At 45.8% G+C, this 19,113-nt stretch overlaps 1 protein-coding gene across 2 annotated transcripts in view; it reads right to left on the bottom strand.

The window, feature by feature from the left end:
• DDR2 (discoidin domain receptor tyrosine kinase 2) overlaps positions 1-19,113 on the bottom strand; it is a 795,992-nt gene that overhangs the window by 578,785 nt on the left and 198,094 nt on the right. For both annotated transcript variants that reach the window (XM_078687193.1, XM_078687208.1), the window contains exon 2: positions 10,400-10,512. In XM_078687193.1, coding sequence (XP_078543319.1) covers positions 10,400-10,481 — 82 coding nt within the window. In that variant the 5' untranslated portion in view covers positions 10,482-10,512. The remainder of the gene's footprint in view (positions 1-10,399; positions 10,513-19,113) is intronic.

Below are 19,113 nucleotides of genomic sequence, written 5' to 3'. Positions count from 1 at the left end.
CCTATTTCTCAGTGATAACTTCCTAGTTCACAAAGACTGCAAATAAATGTGAAGCTTCTAAAATTACTGCGCCAATTCCATTTCCAGTAAGGTGTCCTTGCCAGTCAATTAGAGAGAAAGCATGTGACTATAACCACGTTTGAATTCCTCACTGAAATAGCTACCAAAAGGAATTACATAGCATGCTAAGCGAAAGTGATTGGAAATTTCTCTTTCAACAGCATAGATGCAATAAGTTCTGCAGTGACTTTGTCTTTGTGTACGCCCCAGGTCCCAGCGTCCCGTAAAATAAGCATGGATATCTTAGGCTTACTATATATTCACCTCACATTTCAAAGTGAGTGCATAGGAGATGGGGGCCACAAAATATAGTAAACACGACATGGCCCAATCAAACGTTTCAAGCAGCCAGAGGAACATACACGTATAAAAACTATGCACAATGTATATGAACTTTAAGGAAGAGAAGCAGATTGAAAATGGCAACCTTGGAACATTTTGAGATCAGGAGTTTATCTTAGGTGGGTGTCACGACTCCTTAATAAATGTATTTTTAGGTCTGTTGTTGGACTAGTAATTTCAAGTCGGGTTGAGGCATTGTCTGAGTCGGGATTCACTGAAATTGTAGCGCTCACTGCAAAGATGCCTGCCCCTTAACAATTGAAACAAGCACCACGAGCAGGCAAACAGCGTGTGTGCAGCTTGCGCGCAGACAGGGAGGGAGAGAGAGAGTGAGCGGCCGAGCCGTAATAAATCAAGCGCGTGGAAAGCTCCCATCGCTAGAAAGAAGACACCAGAGAGGAGACGCGCTGCGCGCGCTTATCGGCTGTCCGTGTGCGCACATGGTTTGCCTCCCTTCGCGGCCCAAAGCGAGGACAATAGAGTCTCGAGCTGCTTCGCTAGGCGAGACCAAAATAACCAGGTGGTGAAGGACAGAAAAAAAAAACAATCTCGATGGGCTTGGAACAGAAGCCATATAGTAGTAACAAAATCCCCTGGATCAATACAGGTCGGGTGTTTTTCACCAACACACTGCACCTGCTAAATCCAGACAAAATATTCAGAAAACTCCACATTAAAATGGTAAAATCAAGCAGGTATTGATGTGGGGGTTCTGATTCCGGCAGACTAAACCCCAGAAACGTAACAGGAGTATTCCTGCCCCCACAACCTCCTGAATTAACAACGCCTGCAGCATTGGTAACACCACTTGGGGGGGCGGGATAGCCAGGCTGGATTCCAGTCTTCTCATAATAGGGCCCTAAAATCACGTTATCTGGGGGACCCAGAACTGTGCACTATGAAATGGCTAAGCTTTATGAGCGTGTTACAGCTGATACCTAGGACACGTATGTTGGAAAACGAGGCAGTATCTGTGAGGCCTGCACAAAAAACATGTCTACATTTGTCCTTCACTGGGAACCAAACACCCCATTGTAGCACTTGTCTCTCAGAGGGTAGCGTTGCACAGCAGTCTAAGGCTTACTCAAGGGAGGTAGTGTGGGCTAGTAATCACCATTTACCAGTACGCAGAAATAACACTCAATAATTGATTGTCCAGTCTGTACTGTGCTTTATAAAAGGAAAAGTACATTTATTAAACACATACACTACTCAATACTATGCAACAATTTACAAATATACATAAGCTGTTGGAATTACTTTGCATAACATTTCGACCCCTCCCGCAAGGGGGGGGGGCATGGGGTCTAGTACCACCACTCCCATGTATGCACATCATCTTGCCCCCTAATGCAGTGGGTTGAACATAACCTGGAGTGAGGGTCTTGCCCACTGACACCATCCCAGTGGCGACCCACCCCATTATCTCAACAAGCATTTAAAATGGGCGCACCTGCCCTGGTGACACATAACCCTGACTGAGCATCTCATACTGACCATACAGTATACTCCTCTACATCTTAGTGGCTAACAGTCTGGGTTGTTCTTCACCTAAAGCAGAAGCGAGAATACATGTTTGGGCATTATTCAAAATAAAAATACTTATCATAGCTGATAACAGTTATAATGCATTGCAATTAAAGCCCCTAAAAGGCATCACAGTTGTAATCACAGGATTAAGCATATAAACCAGACACCCTAGCAGGAATGTCCAGCAACATAACCCCACTTTGCTTATGACTTCACACTACACATGTGACTTTCAGTCCCTCAAAAGTAATAACATCAGGTAAATGTATCTCTTGTGCACTTGCACCTCTTCACCTCCCAGGGATGCCCTTCTCTAGACATCCCCAGTTCAGCCCTTCACATCTTTGTGCAGTCCCACATTATGGGGCGCTTTCAGCACGTGCATAAAAGAGCAGTGACTCCCCCTCTGCTTGGGGAGAGCTGCGCTGCGATCCCTGGGCGGCCTCACGCCGCTGCCCGATCTCGTTGGGGGCCCGGACCCACCCGGACCCCTTATGTCAGGTGAGTGTCCTTACAGCTTGGGGAGCCCACCCCCGGCTGCTCCTGCTGGCTCCCCGTCCGGCCCGCACCCTCTTGTATGCCCGCTGGAGCCAGCATGTTCATTTCGGTCTGCCCGCTCCTGCGGGCAGTCATGGAGGCTGGTCTTTCCTCGGCGGGTCTTTGGGAGAGTGTGACGGCACTCCCCCTCCTTCCCGCTTCTGTGGGGGAGTGCAGCGGCACACCTCGGTCCGTACACCGGGGCCCGGAGTTGGGGTCCCAGGCCCCCAGGGACATCTTCACGGGAAGCACGACTGCGCTCCCTGACTTCCGCCTGTTCCTTGGGGCCCGGAGCTGGGCATTCCGGGCCCCGGGATCTTCACGGGGAGCACAACGGCGCTCCCCAGCTTAATTTTCGGCGGGGTCAGAGTTGGGGGTCTCCGGCCCAGAGATCTCTTTAAGGGGGGCACAACGGCGCTCCCCTCCCTCCTGTGTAGTCGGGGGCCAGGGTGGGCTCCTGGCACCCCCCTTGGGTACAGATTCACGTGGAGCGCAATGGCACTCTCCGATTTTCTCTTCTTCTGGTGGCTGCCCCCGGGTCCTGACCCAACCCGGGTGCACATCTAAGACCAGCGATGGAGCCCCACGCACTTCGTCGTCGGTCCCATTGGAGGTCAAAGTCCGCCTACCTCCGATTTTCATCATTTTGGCCTCCTCGTGCTCCTGATGGCCATCCCTAGCCATCAGGAGCACTTTCCTTCAACCTCCTGGTCTCCAAGAGGGTGCACTCAGTGGGAGCTATCTTCACTGGCTTCCTGCGCCAGCCTTTCACCTGGCTCTCCTCCTGGGCCTCTCTTCACTTTGCACAGAGGTCCAGGCTTCTCTTCACTGGTCCTGGACTCCCCCACAGGTGCAATTTAGGGTCCTTGGATACTCAGGGGTTCCTCCTTCCAACTGCTCATTGCGCCAGGCTCCTGCCCCAGTCTTCCTCAGCAGTCCACAGCCCAGAGAGAGCTCCTCTTCCTTTGCAAGACCTTTTAAAAGAATTTGGAGGAGGCTGGCAGGAAGGCTCGTCTGCCCTATCCTGTAGTGACACATCACCTCTCTGCCCCTGCTCCCTCCTTCCTGCACAGGCCTCTGGGATAGTTCAAAATGGCGTCGTCCAGGGGTCTCATGCCACATGGTCTCTGAAAAGCCCCCTTGCTGCCTTCTTGGCCCAGAGCAGCTTGGTACCTGGCACAAGGTGACAGCTGCTGATGGATACACTGCAGCTCCACCCCCCCATCTCTCCCTCCTGACCTTCACCCCTGGAATGCTTGCAGTGAAGGGCTAGGCCTCTGATGCTACAGCTTGGGGAGGAAGGTCATTAATCCAGCCTGGCAGGGTCACACCCAGCCAGGCCCTGGTTATGAGCTGAGTCAGAAGAATATTACATTTCTGGATGACCCATAAGCAGTACAAATATGGCTTTGAACTCAGCAGAATACTTCTTTTTACACAACTTACAGTGTACTTTGGTGCATGTCTGGAATTGGTTGGCCCTAGGGAAGGGAAACTACCCCATGTGGTCACCATCTTCATAGGAGAGTATTGGAGTGTTCCTATAGTGAAAGCAGTACAGCACACTGACTTTCCCTCACATTGTCTTCCCATACTATAAAGCCTATTCCATGCCACCACTCAACTCTGCATAATTACTGCCACAATATTCTATCTGTACCTGCTCCTGGGCCGTGCACGACAGCAATCTTACACGGGTGCACACGTTTGAGCACAGGTGTCTACATGTAACCAGTCCGGTGCCCCTTACCTCAGCTGCAGCGCAGCAGCCTTCTCTCTCAAGGGGGACACCGGTTCAATCCACATGCAGTCTGTTTCATCATGAGTTCACTGTGGGTGAGTCCCAGCTTATGAGGCTCTCCCACAGTAAAAGCTTAAAAATGAGGTGTTCAAAAAGCGAAAAATCCGGGCGGCTCAGATGGTGAGAACCACGTTCTAACAACGTCCAAATCCAACTTTTTTAGGTCTTTCTTCCCTTTCCTTTTGCTACTTTGACTTGATGGTGCAAGGGAATTTTTTACTTTGGCACGGAAACTGATACATGCAGCACACTTCACTAAGGAACATCACCAAAATTCCAAAAGGATAGCTTACATCAGGGCAAAACGCTCTTCACCCTTTATCCAGCTTTTAACTGTTCACAGAAGAAAAGGAAATACCTTCAGAGGAGCTGACTTTGTTGTGTGTTTGGAAAGGATTGATGTTAAAGTGAGTCACACACTTGAAGGACAAAAGTGCTGACTGGATCCAGAGCTTTGAAAATGATCTTTTCAGTAATTTGGACATTTTGGCATTTTTAATAACAGTGATTGTCTCCAGTGTGATTGTTTCTATATGAAAACATGCTGCTTGCTCTGATTATGTTTATATGTGGGGTTTTCTTTCAGTCAGCATTTGATCCGAAGCAGTTTTTAGGTTCAGGACTTTCTTTTAAACTGGAAGTTGGCAGGGCATTAGATTGACATTCTGTAAATGCTGGTTCACCAGAAGACAGACAGGTGCCGCTTTATCACAGGGCGAGGGCCATTACCAAGCGCAGTGGAGAAGTCGGAGCTAAAAGCAGCCCAGAAAAATTTATCCCTCCCAGCGCCATATTGTACTCAGTGTGTGTAATAAGTGCATATGACTGTCTCCAGAAGGATCTGAGGTTGCAGGGGTGGAGGGAATTATATACACGCCTACAAGCAAATAGTGTGTGTCACCTCAGGGCTGGATGCCAGGCTGGTTAGCAGATGCTCCATCTGTCCTGCCACTCCTTAGAGAACCCCCTTTTTAGGTCGAGCCTGGGCAGCGCATGTGCTGCTATGTGAGGCATGCTGTATTGAGCTATGGCACAAAAGCTCTGCCCATTTCCCACCCATCTTTTCAATTGGCTCCTGTTGCTGTCCTTTCGAAATTGTTGCTTTTCATTCTTGAATAGGCTTAGTAGTCCCTCCTTGGTGCCCCCTTGTCCGCATGTGTAACTTCCCATAACGACTGGACATTTTACTTGTGTTGTTACACGTTCTGCTTTATCTAGTCGGTGAGCACTATTTTCTTTAATGATCTTCTCGATTCCATCCACGACGTCGCAGCACGCCGCCGCCACCTTTTATATTGTTATTAGTCATGTATTTTTTTATTTCTAGTGTGGTCTGAATTAACTATAGCGGCCGCGCTTATTTAATTCTTTCATTTACGGTACAATCCGCTTTCACTTTAGCGGTTGTGCTTATTTATTTCTTTAATTTCCAGCGCGACCCCTTTCACTTTAGCGGCTGCGCTACAAAAGCTTTCTTTATTTATTTATTTTTACACATTCTGTATAAGTGCCCGATACGCGCTTACACTTTAATGTTGGCCACACCCCTTTCTTTAGACGCTGATCACTCTAACCTGAATACGGCGAGGAGCATCTAAAGAAAGGGGCTCAGCCACCATTAAAGTGGTCTCGCATTTGCGAGAGTTTGAGCTCTTAGCATTAGATATGACAATGCCTTTTATGTATGGATTGCCTTGAAAAACAAATAAATAAAACAATGGCAATAGCTGAAAATCTCGCGATTGCGAGTCGAGATCTGTTGTACTGAAAATGCTTGTTCTTCATACTACCGTGGGCTTCCTTTGTGTCTCATATTGCAGTTCAAGCCTGACGGTGCATGTTACTGCTCTTCTGAAGGTGTGTTGGCTATTGTGTGAGAAGAAGGCTGCGCTTTTGTGTGCCTACTGTTAGGCTGCGTGTGTGTTTGTAACTTGCGCAGTCTTGTACGTAGGTCCAGTATCTGGTTATCTTCATTTATCAGGGGTTCTGGATAAAATACTTTATCAACATGGAACTCAAACTGTGAATATGTGTAATGAAATCTGAAATACCTATGAACCAACAAGTACAGCTTTCTGTTTGATACTGTCCCAGTTACATGCGCCAAGCCCTCTCCGTCGCCACCTGCCTTTTATAATTTGATCTCAACCAGACCCTGTACGTAGTTTATTTATTGGCGAATATTTATAGACTGCATGGCGCTTGCAGGCCAGCACTGTCTGCAGAACACATGGGACTTTTCCACTGTGTAGACCCATAAGGAAAGTGCGGATGCGAGACGTGATCTCCAGCCTATATATGATGGTGGTGTGCAATAAAATATAGCTCTCCTTGATTTACCCGGCCCAATGCGGAACTACAGGAATGGTAAAAGCCACCTCAGACCCACCAACTGCTCTGGTATTGAGGATACAATATGTTTGCAGGACGATATTAAATCCACAATATTCTAGCATCAAACCTACAATAAAGAACTTACCAAGGGAAGATGTCTTTAGTGGCCTTTCCACTCTAATGCACAAAAACCATGATTCCCTCAACTGAGTATTTCACAGCACAGGTAAATGGAAACTGAGCATCTGCAGACCTCATGCAGAAGCATGACAAGACACAGAAGTATCCCAAGTCTTGATGTCTGCAAATGCACAGTTAAATCTGAAGTCTGCAGAAAACTATACTTGGATAACCTGAGTATTTTAGAGATGGAAAGTTTAGTTGCGTTACCCACTAAAGTGAGCAAGTCATTGTTTCATTATATTTGCACGTACCCAGGTTCCCTTACATGAATTAGAGGTAGCCTCTTTCTTCCCATATATTTCCCCTCTCAAGCTGCACTATGGGCAGTGAAGAGATTTAGTCCATCACCCACTGATTCGGATGTTTCACTAAGCCTAAATGCTGGAGGGAGATTACTCATGTGACAGGTGGATCTTGGTGAAGCTGACATACAAAGAGTACATATGGGAAACTCTTTAGGAGCTGCAGCAATGGAAGTGTAGATGGGAGATGCCATCCATGGCTCCATCATACTGCAGCCTAAGCCATCTTTAGACATGTAGGGATCCATTACACCAATTAACCAAAGATAGAAAAGCCAGCAGCAACCAAGCAATGGGATTCCAAGCAAATTATGTTTGTTCCTCAAAACCAGAAAAGAAAGAGATGAAGGAAGAAGTTACTCCCTGTTATCTACCTGGGAGCTGGAGGCTCTTCAGCAGGGAGTTGATTTGGGTAAAATATTTACAGGCATGGTAATTACCTCAAATTCTGAGTTTTTGTCTTAAAAACAAATGCTTACGTTTGGAATTAGTGCGTCCTTAACAGAAGTTCCATATGTCTCGGGATATGCAGCGCATTATTACCCAGGTTAATATCCAATTCTTAATCTTGATTTCTTTACAAGTATTGGAATTTAGTTGCCTACTCGTAATCTTGGCAACACACTTTGTGCCATCAATCGAGCAAATTCGACTTGTGTACCAGACTGCAAGGAAGTGTCAACAGCAAGCGCATGACTGGCACACTGTCTCTGGTGACTGGGGGTCATCTGCTATCAACATGGCAGAAGAAGCAACACACACTAAGCAAATTCCTTTACTGGACACAACCACTAGAGCTCAGTTGTAAATAGGTAAGTTCTCATAACACCAGAACTTACCTATTTACAACTGAGCTCTAGTGGTTGTGTCCAGTAAAGGAATTTGCTTAGTGGGTGGCCTACTCAGCAGGTACCCCACCTTTTGATCATTCTCTAACGTAGGGACATTGTAACACGTTTCTCTGTCATTTCCCCTGGTCCCAATTTGTTCCCAAGGGGTCCCCCTATACTTTCTTTACAGAAGAAGCAACACAGCCTACCATAGGCGTGCCTTCGGAAGGGTAAACAGTGTTTACAACGCAACTTTTACCACGCACTACCTTTACCACGCAACTTTTACAACGCAAGTCGTTACAACGACTTGCGCTGGGGGGCGCTGTAGGATAGGGAATAGTTTAATTTACTATCCAAAACCTTCCCTACTATCCACGGGGACTGGAGTTGGAATAGTAAATTAAACTATTCACTATCCAGCGCACCCCAACGCAAGTCGTTGTAACTACTTGCGTTGTAAAAGTTGCTTGGTAAAGGCATGCGTTATAAAAGCATGCGTAGTAACGACATACATCCCTTCGGAAGTGGTAGGCACAGAGGTTCAGAGAACAACTAGTATTGAAAGGGGTATTCTGCTACCGGCAGCATTATATGCAGCATGGGGTACAAGCTGGCAAGCAAAAGTCCTTAGATGCATTTGGTGAGACACAGCTATCTGTATTATAGGTGTAATAATGTCAACAAAGCTAAGCTTAGGGGAAAAGTGTTCACTTTTGGATTGCACTGGCAGCACTGACAACAATTTACTGCAAACACTGGCAAAGTCAACAGGTCTGGCTTGCATTTTAAGTCCTGACTAGAAACAGTAAAAACAGGCAAAAAATGATTGCTTTCTCCATACAGCGCATCTGTGAGCTAAAGAATGCAATGGTACTTTTAAGATGGAAAACGGTCTTATATGCTTTGCAAATCAAGCACCTCAAGGAATACAAATGATACACCAAACAGCCGGTAAGAGAGGAATACTCCAAGCATATTTTAAAAAACTGGAAACAATAGGTCTCATACATAACCGTGCTATCAAGTCAGAACTCAAAATGAATGATTGCTTCTATGAATAAAGAGAGCCTGGACCTTGAAACTAAGAGTTATTGGTAGGGTCTGAAACAGAGTCACACTCCGAAGGATAGCACCAGCCCTCATTAGGCCAACAGTACATTGAAATCAGTGCCACACCTCTGAGCAAACACCACTTCCTCCCACAGGACCACTTTCACAACAAGCATTAGGTGTAGATGTGGGTTTGTTAAGTCCTGTTGGAGGAGAGGAAGAGAGGAGGTGTGTGATGATTGTGGTTAGGCATCACTAGATACCTAAGGAAGACTTGGAATTTATATAAGCAGTGCCTAATTTGAGCCGGTGGCTTCTGGTGCTCCGCACCCGCACTTAATTGTCAACACAGGAACTTATGACCGTCTGCCACATGGTGACGTTGTTTGAAGTGCACAACAAAAGTTCTTTATTAAATGAATATACATTAAACATTACTAACACCTGCCTTCCAAGTCATTTGTATAGCTTTGTGGACCTGTGATAGTCTGAATGTTCACACTTGTAGGAATGTGATGCTTTGTAGTTGAATTGGTACTGTCACTGGCAGCGGCAATGGCTGATGCAAGCTGTAATGGACAGACGAGGGCCCTGGAACATATTATTTTTTACAATTTAAGCACTGTATATAAGTAGACCCTGCTGCTGAATGAACAGGACACTCTCGATTTTAAATGATAGTGCCCCACTGCACAGATTCATGGGGGCGTTCTAAAATGCCATCTATGACGTCAACATGATCTTTAAAAAAAAGACTCTTGAGCCACGTATGGTTACCTGCGGCACCACACTGTCTTTCTGTAAATGGCCATGAGAGGGTTTGCAGTGTGAAGAGCAGGGAGAGAAGCTGGAAGGAATTGAGTTACTCATTAACAAACAGCACTTTATATTACAATTTGTAGTACTACATACTGCACTACAAATGGGAATTCACAAACTACGTGCAGAGTTTTAAGCCTCTGCACTGCCTATACTTATGTATACATTTTAATAGTAAACAAGGTTGGGAATGGAGGAAGTGGATGGGAAAAGGGACAAACTATAAAACGGAATGAGATTAGGAAGGAGTTCAAGAGTTTTACGGAGGGACAGGGGCGGATTTAGCGAGGGAAGTCACCTACTCGCACAAGAGTAAGCCAATTGCTTTACTCAGAGGGTGAACATGTAACTTACACCTTGGTAGTAAATTTACACTCAGAGTTTGTGAATAACAAAAAGTAGTATACTTACTCAAAAATATAAATTACTCAAAGGTGTAAGTTACCTTTTGTGACTCAGGCCCGTGGAGTTAAGGATGAAACTAATGAAGCTCACACGTAGCGGGTGCAGGTTGGAACCACCTGCTAGCATAGGCCTTCTTAACTGTGAACTCTGCACCAATTCTACATTCCCTCCCACTAGGCTCAGGCCAACGATGAACCTCTCACCTGGATTAACCTGGGCTTTGGCAGAATTTGGGATGTGCAGCAGCATCAGCAGCATGAACGGAATCAAGGGCAAGGACATCATTTTCCATCAAATGATTTCTGTGCTCGCCAATCTAGAATACGCAACAGGAAAACAAAAACAAAAATGAAACCAATACCAGATTTTCAAAAAGATCAAAGTGATTATGTCATTCTTCATACCAAAATTCTGCATCGCTCGTGCATGCGAATCATACATAAGAACTTGACAATAAGAGATGACAATTAACTTCAGCATACCTGACAACTTGAACAAAAACCTCACTGTGTGATTAGGGGCGGGCCCTTGGAGGGGGTGGGGGCTCATGCCAAGAAGTACCTAAGAAGGACTTTTGCCCCCAAGCCCGCCTCCAAAAACAACCCTTAATGGACTCCGGCAGTTCAAAGCCCCATAATACGAGCTGGAAACACTCTATTTATAGTGGTTTTAAGCTTGTTTTCCCTGCCACCGTGCGATATCGGCTCCTCGCCAGGTGACCATATGATGGGAAACGATATCGTGAGTCACACAGTGGCACCGAGTGAATTGGCAGGTCTGTTTCAGTACTCTGTTGCAGGTGGTGGGCACCGGTACTCATTATTAATGACAGGGAACTGTTTCTAATCATCAGACTTTTACTCAAAACAAGAGAGACAGAAAAATAGGAAAGAAGGAATAATAAAAAGAGGAAAACAGGGACAAAGAGAGAAATTAAATATGGAAAAACCTCCAGTGGCTAGATAAAGAGAAAGGAACTGGAGGTAAATAAAGGCATGAGGCGTAGGTATGACTAGGCTGCCGTTTTATTCGACAACCCCAGTATTTGACAGCATCAGCAGCATACTTCTAAGAATAACTTTGGTCACCTGCATTTTTTTAAACAAATTAGGCAATGATTATCTGATGATGGAAAGTAATGTTATTCCAACTGAGGTACCACTTAAAGGGCAATTAACAATGAGGCTGAAGTGAGTATCTATCTGCCCATGGTTGTTCTTTATGAAAAAGATTTTTGGACTTTCATTAAAGCAAAGGAAATGGTCCCTAACAACATGCAAGACAAAACATTTCCTTGCACCCGTTGCGGCCCATGCGTTGTAGTGAGATGTTGGCTACAGAGTCCAAACTTCAAGAAATGACACCCAAGGACAGTGTAAACTGTTTAAAGGCTAGTTGGAGGTGGTGAGCGCTGGCCCTCATTTTTAGAGACGGGAATTTATTATTCATCATCAGACACTGACAGACAGTAAGACAGTAATGGGCAGGAAAGGGAAAAAGGAGAAAGAGAAAGATGGAAACACGTGGGCAAAATCCTTCTTTCATCTTCCATTGATTAAAAGAATTACTCCTTATGCCTTGAGAAAAGTCTATAGGACGAACCACGTGTTGGCTGTTGGATGTTGCTGTTATCCAGTGCTTGTGCTTGAAATAAAATCACACTATCAGCTTGCTGTTGAAAACATTAATCCACAATAAAACCTACATGGACTCATGTATTCAACTTTCTAACACTACTAAAGACCTGCTTTTTGAGAGCTCCTATATCATTGGTTGTAGCTCCTTTACCTCTACCTGTCCCCGAACACTATAAACCCCTTACTTGCTTTACCTCCGCCCTTCCTTCAACCTAAAAAATCCTTACTGTTCCGTATCCTTACCCAGCCGTGTTCCGTGCAATTAAGAGCAGTGGGGCCGTATTGGGGTGGTGGGGGCGGGGATTTCGACCGTCCGTCAAAATCACCCATCCTTCCCCCCACCGGGCCCCACCGTCCCACCGCTCCTACCTGCACGGCTGCCCTTACAGGTGCCCTAAGACTCATTAATAGACTCCTTTATAGATGTAATAAATCTTAATTATCTGCCTAAGGTACTTGAGCGACACTTTGGGTGCATTCGCTTGTCAGGTGAGACCTCATTTGTCCTTTAAGGCATTAACCACAACTTGCACTACGCTGTTGTACCAAGTGTGAGCAGCCACTTAAGTCCAGAACCTGGTTGTTCACCTATGATCCAGTGATTACAGGGTCCTCTTCTAACCTCTCAGCATTACTTTAATGTAAGAGTGTGTCAAACAAGTTTGAGTCAACATTTGAGAAGTTGTGACTTACTCATGATCTACCATGAGACAAGGTCTCCAGTAAGATCCTAATTAAAAATTCTACACCGGGCCCCACCTCAAATTAAGGCTCTTGAGGTGATGCATGTTTACATAGTTCAGCGGATTTACACATTCTAGGTTCTACACATCCTTTTCGCTACATTTGTGGGTTTGATTCTCTTGACTATTATTTCTAGGTAACAGGTTAACTGGTTATGGACTTGAGATTTTGCAATAAGTCAAAGGATGGATAAAACCACAGAATGCCGAGATGAACCGTATGTTCTTTACTGCATATGACTACTGCGTTAAAGCATTTCATAAATAAATACAGGATGCAGCTACGTGCAAAATACTTCAAAGTGGTGGTGGGCCACAAATGCCTCCTAAAGTCAAAACGCTTCCAGGCCTTGATTTACGGCCTGTTGTGGTAAGAACGTTCGTTAAGAAGTCCTACAATACATTTTTCAGTCTAAACTCACCACAAAGAGCTTTCAGTCGAAATGGTTATGGGAATGGACTGTGGGGATGAAAGCCCTCGCATATCTGTTCGGTTCCTGTTCGTCTTTGTCTTCTCTTGTGTTTTTGTCCTATTGCATGCTCTGAAACCTATGAGCATAGTGTTAGTGCTCAATTATTTTTTTGTTGGTGACATTACCAGAAAAGCACAACGATCTGTTTGTTGTGGATATTGGCTACTGGGAGACTTATGGTGGCACTTAATTCTAAGTAGCAGAGCTCTGCTTTTTCATGCCTTGCTTGGAAGACTAGTTGTTTGCAATACTATTTTACCAATTCTTTAACATATATATATATAGAGGGCCGTATTTACAAGGAAGTAACGCAGCATGGTGCCGCAAACCATTTGGCTGTGCTGCGCTGCGTTACTTCCGAAGCAAAGGGATACGTCGTATTTACAACAATATGACATATCCCTGAGTTCTCCCCTGCGCTGGTGTACAATTGGATGCCATGCGCCAACACAGGCACTCCGGCACCCAGGTGCAAGGGTGACTGCATTGCAGGAATTATTGTTTTTGTGCAGGAAGGGACACCTTCCTGCACAAAAACAATCACAAGAGGTGCTTTCCTCTTTCTATGCGTGCTGCAAAATGCAGCACGCATAGAAAGAGGATTAGAAAGAGGAGTAATACAAGTATTTCCCCTCGTTGCACCTCCTCACCCCTCCCCTGGGGAGACGTAGAATTCTGACACATTTCCAGGTTTACGAAACGTGTAAATCTGGGAATGCAACTGAATCCATGAGTTTTGCTTGGGAACACCCAGAGCAACGCCTATTGAACACCAATTCCCTAAAAAGTGCTGCGTTAAAGGGGGACGTATGTAAAAGGACACAAAAGGGTGGCTATACGTGTTCTTGTAAATAAGGAGCACCACACTGCGCCACAGGTGCGTCACAAAACGTGCCACACCGACGGCATAAGGGGCTAGAAATATTCCCCAGAGTGCACTTTGGATCCAACCAGAGGAGTATTACTCATTTCATGCTATTGGCTGTCTGGTACATCATTCTGCAGTCTAAATGCTCCATTGGAATGCATGAGGGACTCCTTTAATTCTGGACAGTGTGCTCAATCAACATACTGCTTGTCACATTCAATTATTTCCAGTATATGTTCTAGACACAGAGCAATTATTTTTTGTTACTTTTTCCCAGCACTGGAAAAGCCAAGAGTGGTGGATTTAATGTGATGATAAACATTTGTATAAGGAATGTATGTTCCAAGCATTTGTGAGTGCCTGCGTTTTCACGTGTCGGCACATTAAGGCTAGAATATTGGCTTTGTCAATTCTTGTTTTACTTAAAACCACTGAGAAGAGTGGCTCTTCCCATGAAAATGTGCTCGGTCCCCATAACCGGGGTATTATTTTCCACCCATGATATGTGCATAGGGTGAGCCACGTGGCACGTCACCCAACTGCGGGCGATAGGGACAATGTGAAGGGGGAATGGCGCTCTATGAAGGACAGTGTGTGTTTCTGAAATAAATGGCATTGCTCCTTCAGGCTGTTTTTGTTTAGTCTGTGGATATAACAATCTGCATTCCCTGGTCCTTGGTGATCCCATCCAGAGACTACAGAGAAGAAAAGTGTGCTCAGAGGAACATGCATCTCATTATGCCAGTGAGCTTCTGCCTTACCACATTACTTACCAGCTTCAAATTTCGTTGAAAAATAATTTACATATCTTTATTGGTCGATGCGACTATCCCCAATTTTTCAAGGAAGCCTTGAAAATAGTAGAAAGTCCATGAAGTGGTAACCTGCCCTGATTGGAAGCATATGCACAGTTAAAAAAACACTAATCTTAGGTTGATGCCAGCTTACAAAGTGCACTGGGTTCCTGCTATCTAGCTACCCAGTGTAAGATCTCATTCCCTAAAACTGTACAATGGTTCCCCAATCGACAATATCTTTGGCACCCCTGTAAGTCTATAGAGGGCCCCTAAGGGCTGCAGCATGTATTGTGCCACCCTAAGGAACCCCTCACCTAACTCATGCAGCCTGCCAAGGCGGGCTGCACATCTTGGCGCAGACAAAAGTGAAAACAGGTACTGGCACACATCCCTGCCTGCAGCATAGGTAAGCCACCCCTAAAGCAGGCTTTACAGCCCTAAGACAGGGTGCTCTATACTACTTGTGTGGGGACAGCTGCAGGAGCAGATATGCCCCTTTGATGTCTAAGTCAATTTTTAGAGATTACTAGTGACCAGGGAAGCTATTTTAAGTATAGTGTACATGTGCTGGACACTAGTAAAAACGAGTTCCCTGGCTACATGATAGCTTCACTGAAACCAAAATGTTTGGTATCAAACATCTTGTATTATTAAACCCCCGCTGATTCCAGTGATGGATTTATTTATACATGCACCCAAGGGCATCTTAGAGATGCCCCCTGAAAACCTACCAACTACTAGTGTGCAGGCAGACAGATTCTGACCAACCTGCCACCACAAATGAGTTTTTGACCCCTAAGGGTGACAGCCCACACTCTCAGGATGTCAGGAACAAAGCCTGCTCTGGCAGAGGATGTTTTACATTCCCTCCAGCAGGATGACCCGTAAATTAGCATTCCAAGGCAGGGAGTTTCAAAGAACCCACTGCCTTTGGTATGAACATCTGGTTTCCCTCTAACCAGGGCCTATTTGGCACCCAGACAGGTGGGAAAATTAGTAGTCAGAGAGGCATGATCACTCTCAGGCTAGTTCCACACCTAAGGTGTGCTATCTGATGTGGACATGAAAATTAAGTCTGCCATCTTGGTGATGGCTGAATTAGGAACTTTGGGACACAGTTATGCCCACTGTGAGAAGCTGGCCTGGTATATGCTGACCACTAGTTATAGTGGGCACCTTGTACCATTCCAAACAACCCTTATTGATGATCAGGTTAAAGACAACCCTTAAAGAAAGCTATCCTAGTTGTAGCTGTCTCGAAGGAATGTAAAGCAGCCTGTTTTACCAGTCTATAACCTCCTGTATGACCAAATGAAAGGAGAACCACACAAGGAATATATAAAATATATGTATTTATTACTAAACACTCTCTACTAACCTCTTTATGAGATTAGAGAACAAAGCACACAATATTACATCACTAGAACAACAGTAAATAGCACAATACACAGTGGGCCCCAGGGGGAGACCAAACCATATACTAAGAAAGTGGTATAACAACCACAGCTTGACTAGACACAGTGCCTAGAGCACGTGAAATCACTGGGACCCCAATTAACCACCCAAGGTGGTGACACAGGGGACCCACGGGGGACGCGTGTAGTGTGAGAACACATCTGCGAGCTCTGTATAACGCTATGGGAAAGTTGCGGTCCGAATTTTAAAGTTTAAGGACACTTAGGAGAGAACTTTGAGCAAACCCTTTTAAACTTCGAAGGTTCTAAGGCCAGCACCCATGTGAACACCGGGGGACTCGTGTTACCTAACCCAGGGAAGCCGGGTGCTTAGGTGTCAAATGGTGTCGGGAATCTTTGTCGTTTTCAATGGCGTGATGCTGCAAAGTGCTGCTGCCATGAAGAGGAAAAGTGTCCCGTGTGATTTAAGCCTGGATCAAAGCAGAGGGGACAGAGTCTGAGTCACTTGCCAGTGACTAGAGGCTCGGTAGACGAATGCCCACCGATGTCGGGTGCTTCAGGTGAGCAGAGGTGAAGCTTCACTCTGCAGCCACGGGGACCAGGAGACGTCGAGGACGACCAAAGTCCGCAGGCGAGCTGTCCCACGAAGGATGTCAAGTGCTGGGGGGTCAGTGTCCGGATTGAACACCAACAAGCCTTGGCAACTGCAACCTATGCGGTCAGAGAAAAGATGCTTCGTTGATGACCAGCAATGACTTGGGGACTCCCCAAGGGATGGACAGTCAGGGCACATTTGGAGCCCACTGAAAGTTAAAGTTGCCTTCACAACAGACCAGGGATCGCGAAGGGACCTTGAGAGGAATCACAAAATACTAGCCCACAGAACACTCGTAGAGTGTAGGCCGGTAATCTTCAGTGGAATCACTGCTCAGGGACTGGACTACAAGTAGCCCAAAGCACAGCTTCAGGGGTTGCCAGAAAGCAGATGCTTTTGCAAATGGACACGGTGCACAGGGGTTCAAGTTGCATGGATATATGACATTACAACGCATGCTTTTACCACGCATGCCTTTACAACGCGGTTTTTACAACGCAAACCTTTACAACGCATAGCGCTTCGGGGTGCTGGATAGTGAATAGTTTAATTTACTATTCCAACTCCAGTCCCCGTGGACACTAGGGAAGGTGTTGGATAGTAAATTAAACGTATTCCCTAACCTAGAGTGCCCCCCAGCGCAATGCGTTGTAATGGTTTGCGTTGTAAAAGTTGCGTCGTAAAGGCACTGCGTGGTAAAAGTTGCGTTGTAAAGGATGTTTCCCAAGTTGCATGGTCCCCACGAGGGATAAGGGTCTCAGGTTTGCTGAGCACACTAGTCGACCTCTGGGACACTTGGAAACCCACCTCCTGTGTTGCAAAAGTCTTCGAAGTCCTCAGGAGCTTCAGAGTTGCAAACCGTTCAGATGCGTCTTTGGTAACTGCTCAGCAGGGGAGTAACTCCTTTACTCCAAGGGAGATTCTTCAGTCATCCAACGCAGTGTAGATAGTCGAAATACTTGGTTTCTATAGCAGAGTTATGTCCAGATAAATCTAAAGTCCTGTAGCCAAGGGTTCCTACTTTATACCCAAGGAAGGGATGGGACAAACTCTGGGGAACTACCTATTGGAGTGTCAGGACAGAGGGGTGGCTACACCCATGTCCTTTGTCCAGTTTTGTGCCAGAGCAGGAGCAAATGGCTCCTGCAACCGGTTTGAGCTGGACTATCATCATCCGACTCAGGAGCAGCGGTGGATGAGCACAGGAACATGAAGAGGATCACTGTGTTTAGTACAAGCTCTCTTGACTGGGTGTGAGTGTTTGATTGGTTCAGATGCTCCGTCCATTACCACCCCCTTTTGTACCGCGTGTGGTGATCTCTAGGCAGCCTCTGCCATTTTATCCCTCTTCCTCACTGTGGTTCTTGCACATTGAGGGATGGAAGTCTTTTAAATGGTCACCAAAGATGGTGCTGCTTTTTTTTTTTTTTTTGATTAAAGACTTTTATTGCACAAAGTACAAGAACACAGCCAATGGCCTACAACCCAGAATCGGGCCGGCCGCAAAATACGTCATTCATACATCTCATCCAGAAGTACAATTACTTTATCCAAGAGAAGTATTCAAGTATTAGCAAATAATAATCTAGAACCTGAGTCTTGTATCGATTCTTATGCATAGGGTAAGCAGTCTCATTTCATAAGCATCCTAACAGTAATTAACCTTATAACAACCCCCCACCCAACACCCCAGGTCTCAGATCATATCTCAGCGATTGTCGTAGTCAAGTGTGCATCCCGAGAGGTACATAGGACAAGTCATAGAGCGTGTCTTAATAGAATACCGTAAAAACGGCAGAGCCATGAGCCATCTGCAGGCCTCCATCATCAATCCATGCAGGGGTGAACCACATCCATGCCTCAATCACTCAGCAGAGTCCAGCATCCATACAGGAAACAATCTAGGGACTCCCATCCGCCGCTAGCCTTGACAGCATGTATACTGTGTACGGACCCCATATGTCCCGAGGCCGTGAGGCTTCCGGCAATTCCTCATAGTAGCAGGTCAGTTGGTCACGACAATACGCCATGTCTTGCAACCATAGCTTGACATCAGGCGCTCGCTTCCCCCCCCACGTCACAGCCACTCTGCGCTTGGCGACCTGCAGTGCCAGCACTATCAAGCGTCGAGCTCCAACAGGCACTTCCGAGGCCACTCCCAACAAACACAAACGTGGCTCAGTAGGTACATCTATGGACGTCATCTCAGACAACGCCGCTGTCACCGCTGTCCAGAACTCATATACCTTATCACATCCCCACGCCAAGTGTATAAAGTCAGCATCTTCTGCACCACATCTCACGCATCTGGATTGGTCTCGTAGGCCGTACCTCATCAATTGTACAGGCGTATAATACCACTGCTTTAGATATTTATAGTGAATGAGAC

Source organism: Lissotriton helveticus, chromosome 1_1, assembly GCF_964261635.1.
Source record: "Lissotriton helveticus chromosome 1_1, aLisHel1.1, whole genome shotgun sequence".
NCBI lineage: Eukaryota > Metazoa > Chordata > Amphibia > Caudata > Salamandridae > Lissotriton > Lissotriton helveticus.
Note: the sequence above shows the minus strand (reverse complement) of the source record. Positions and strands in the feature narration are given on the sequence as shown.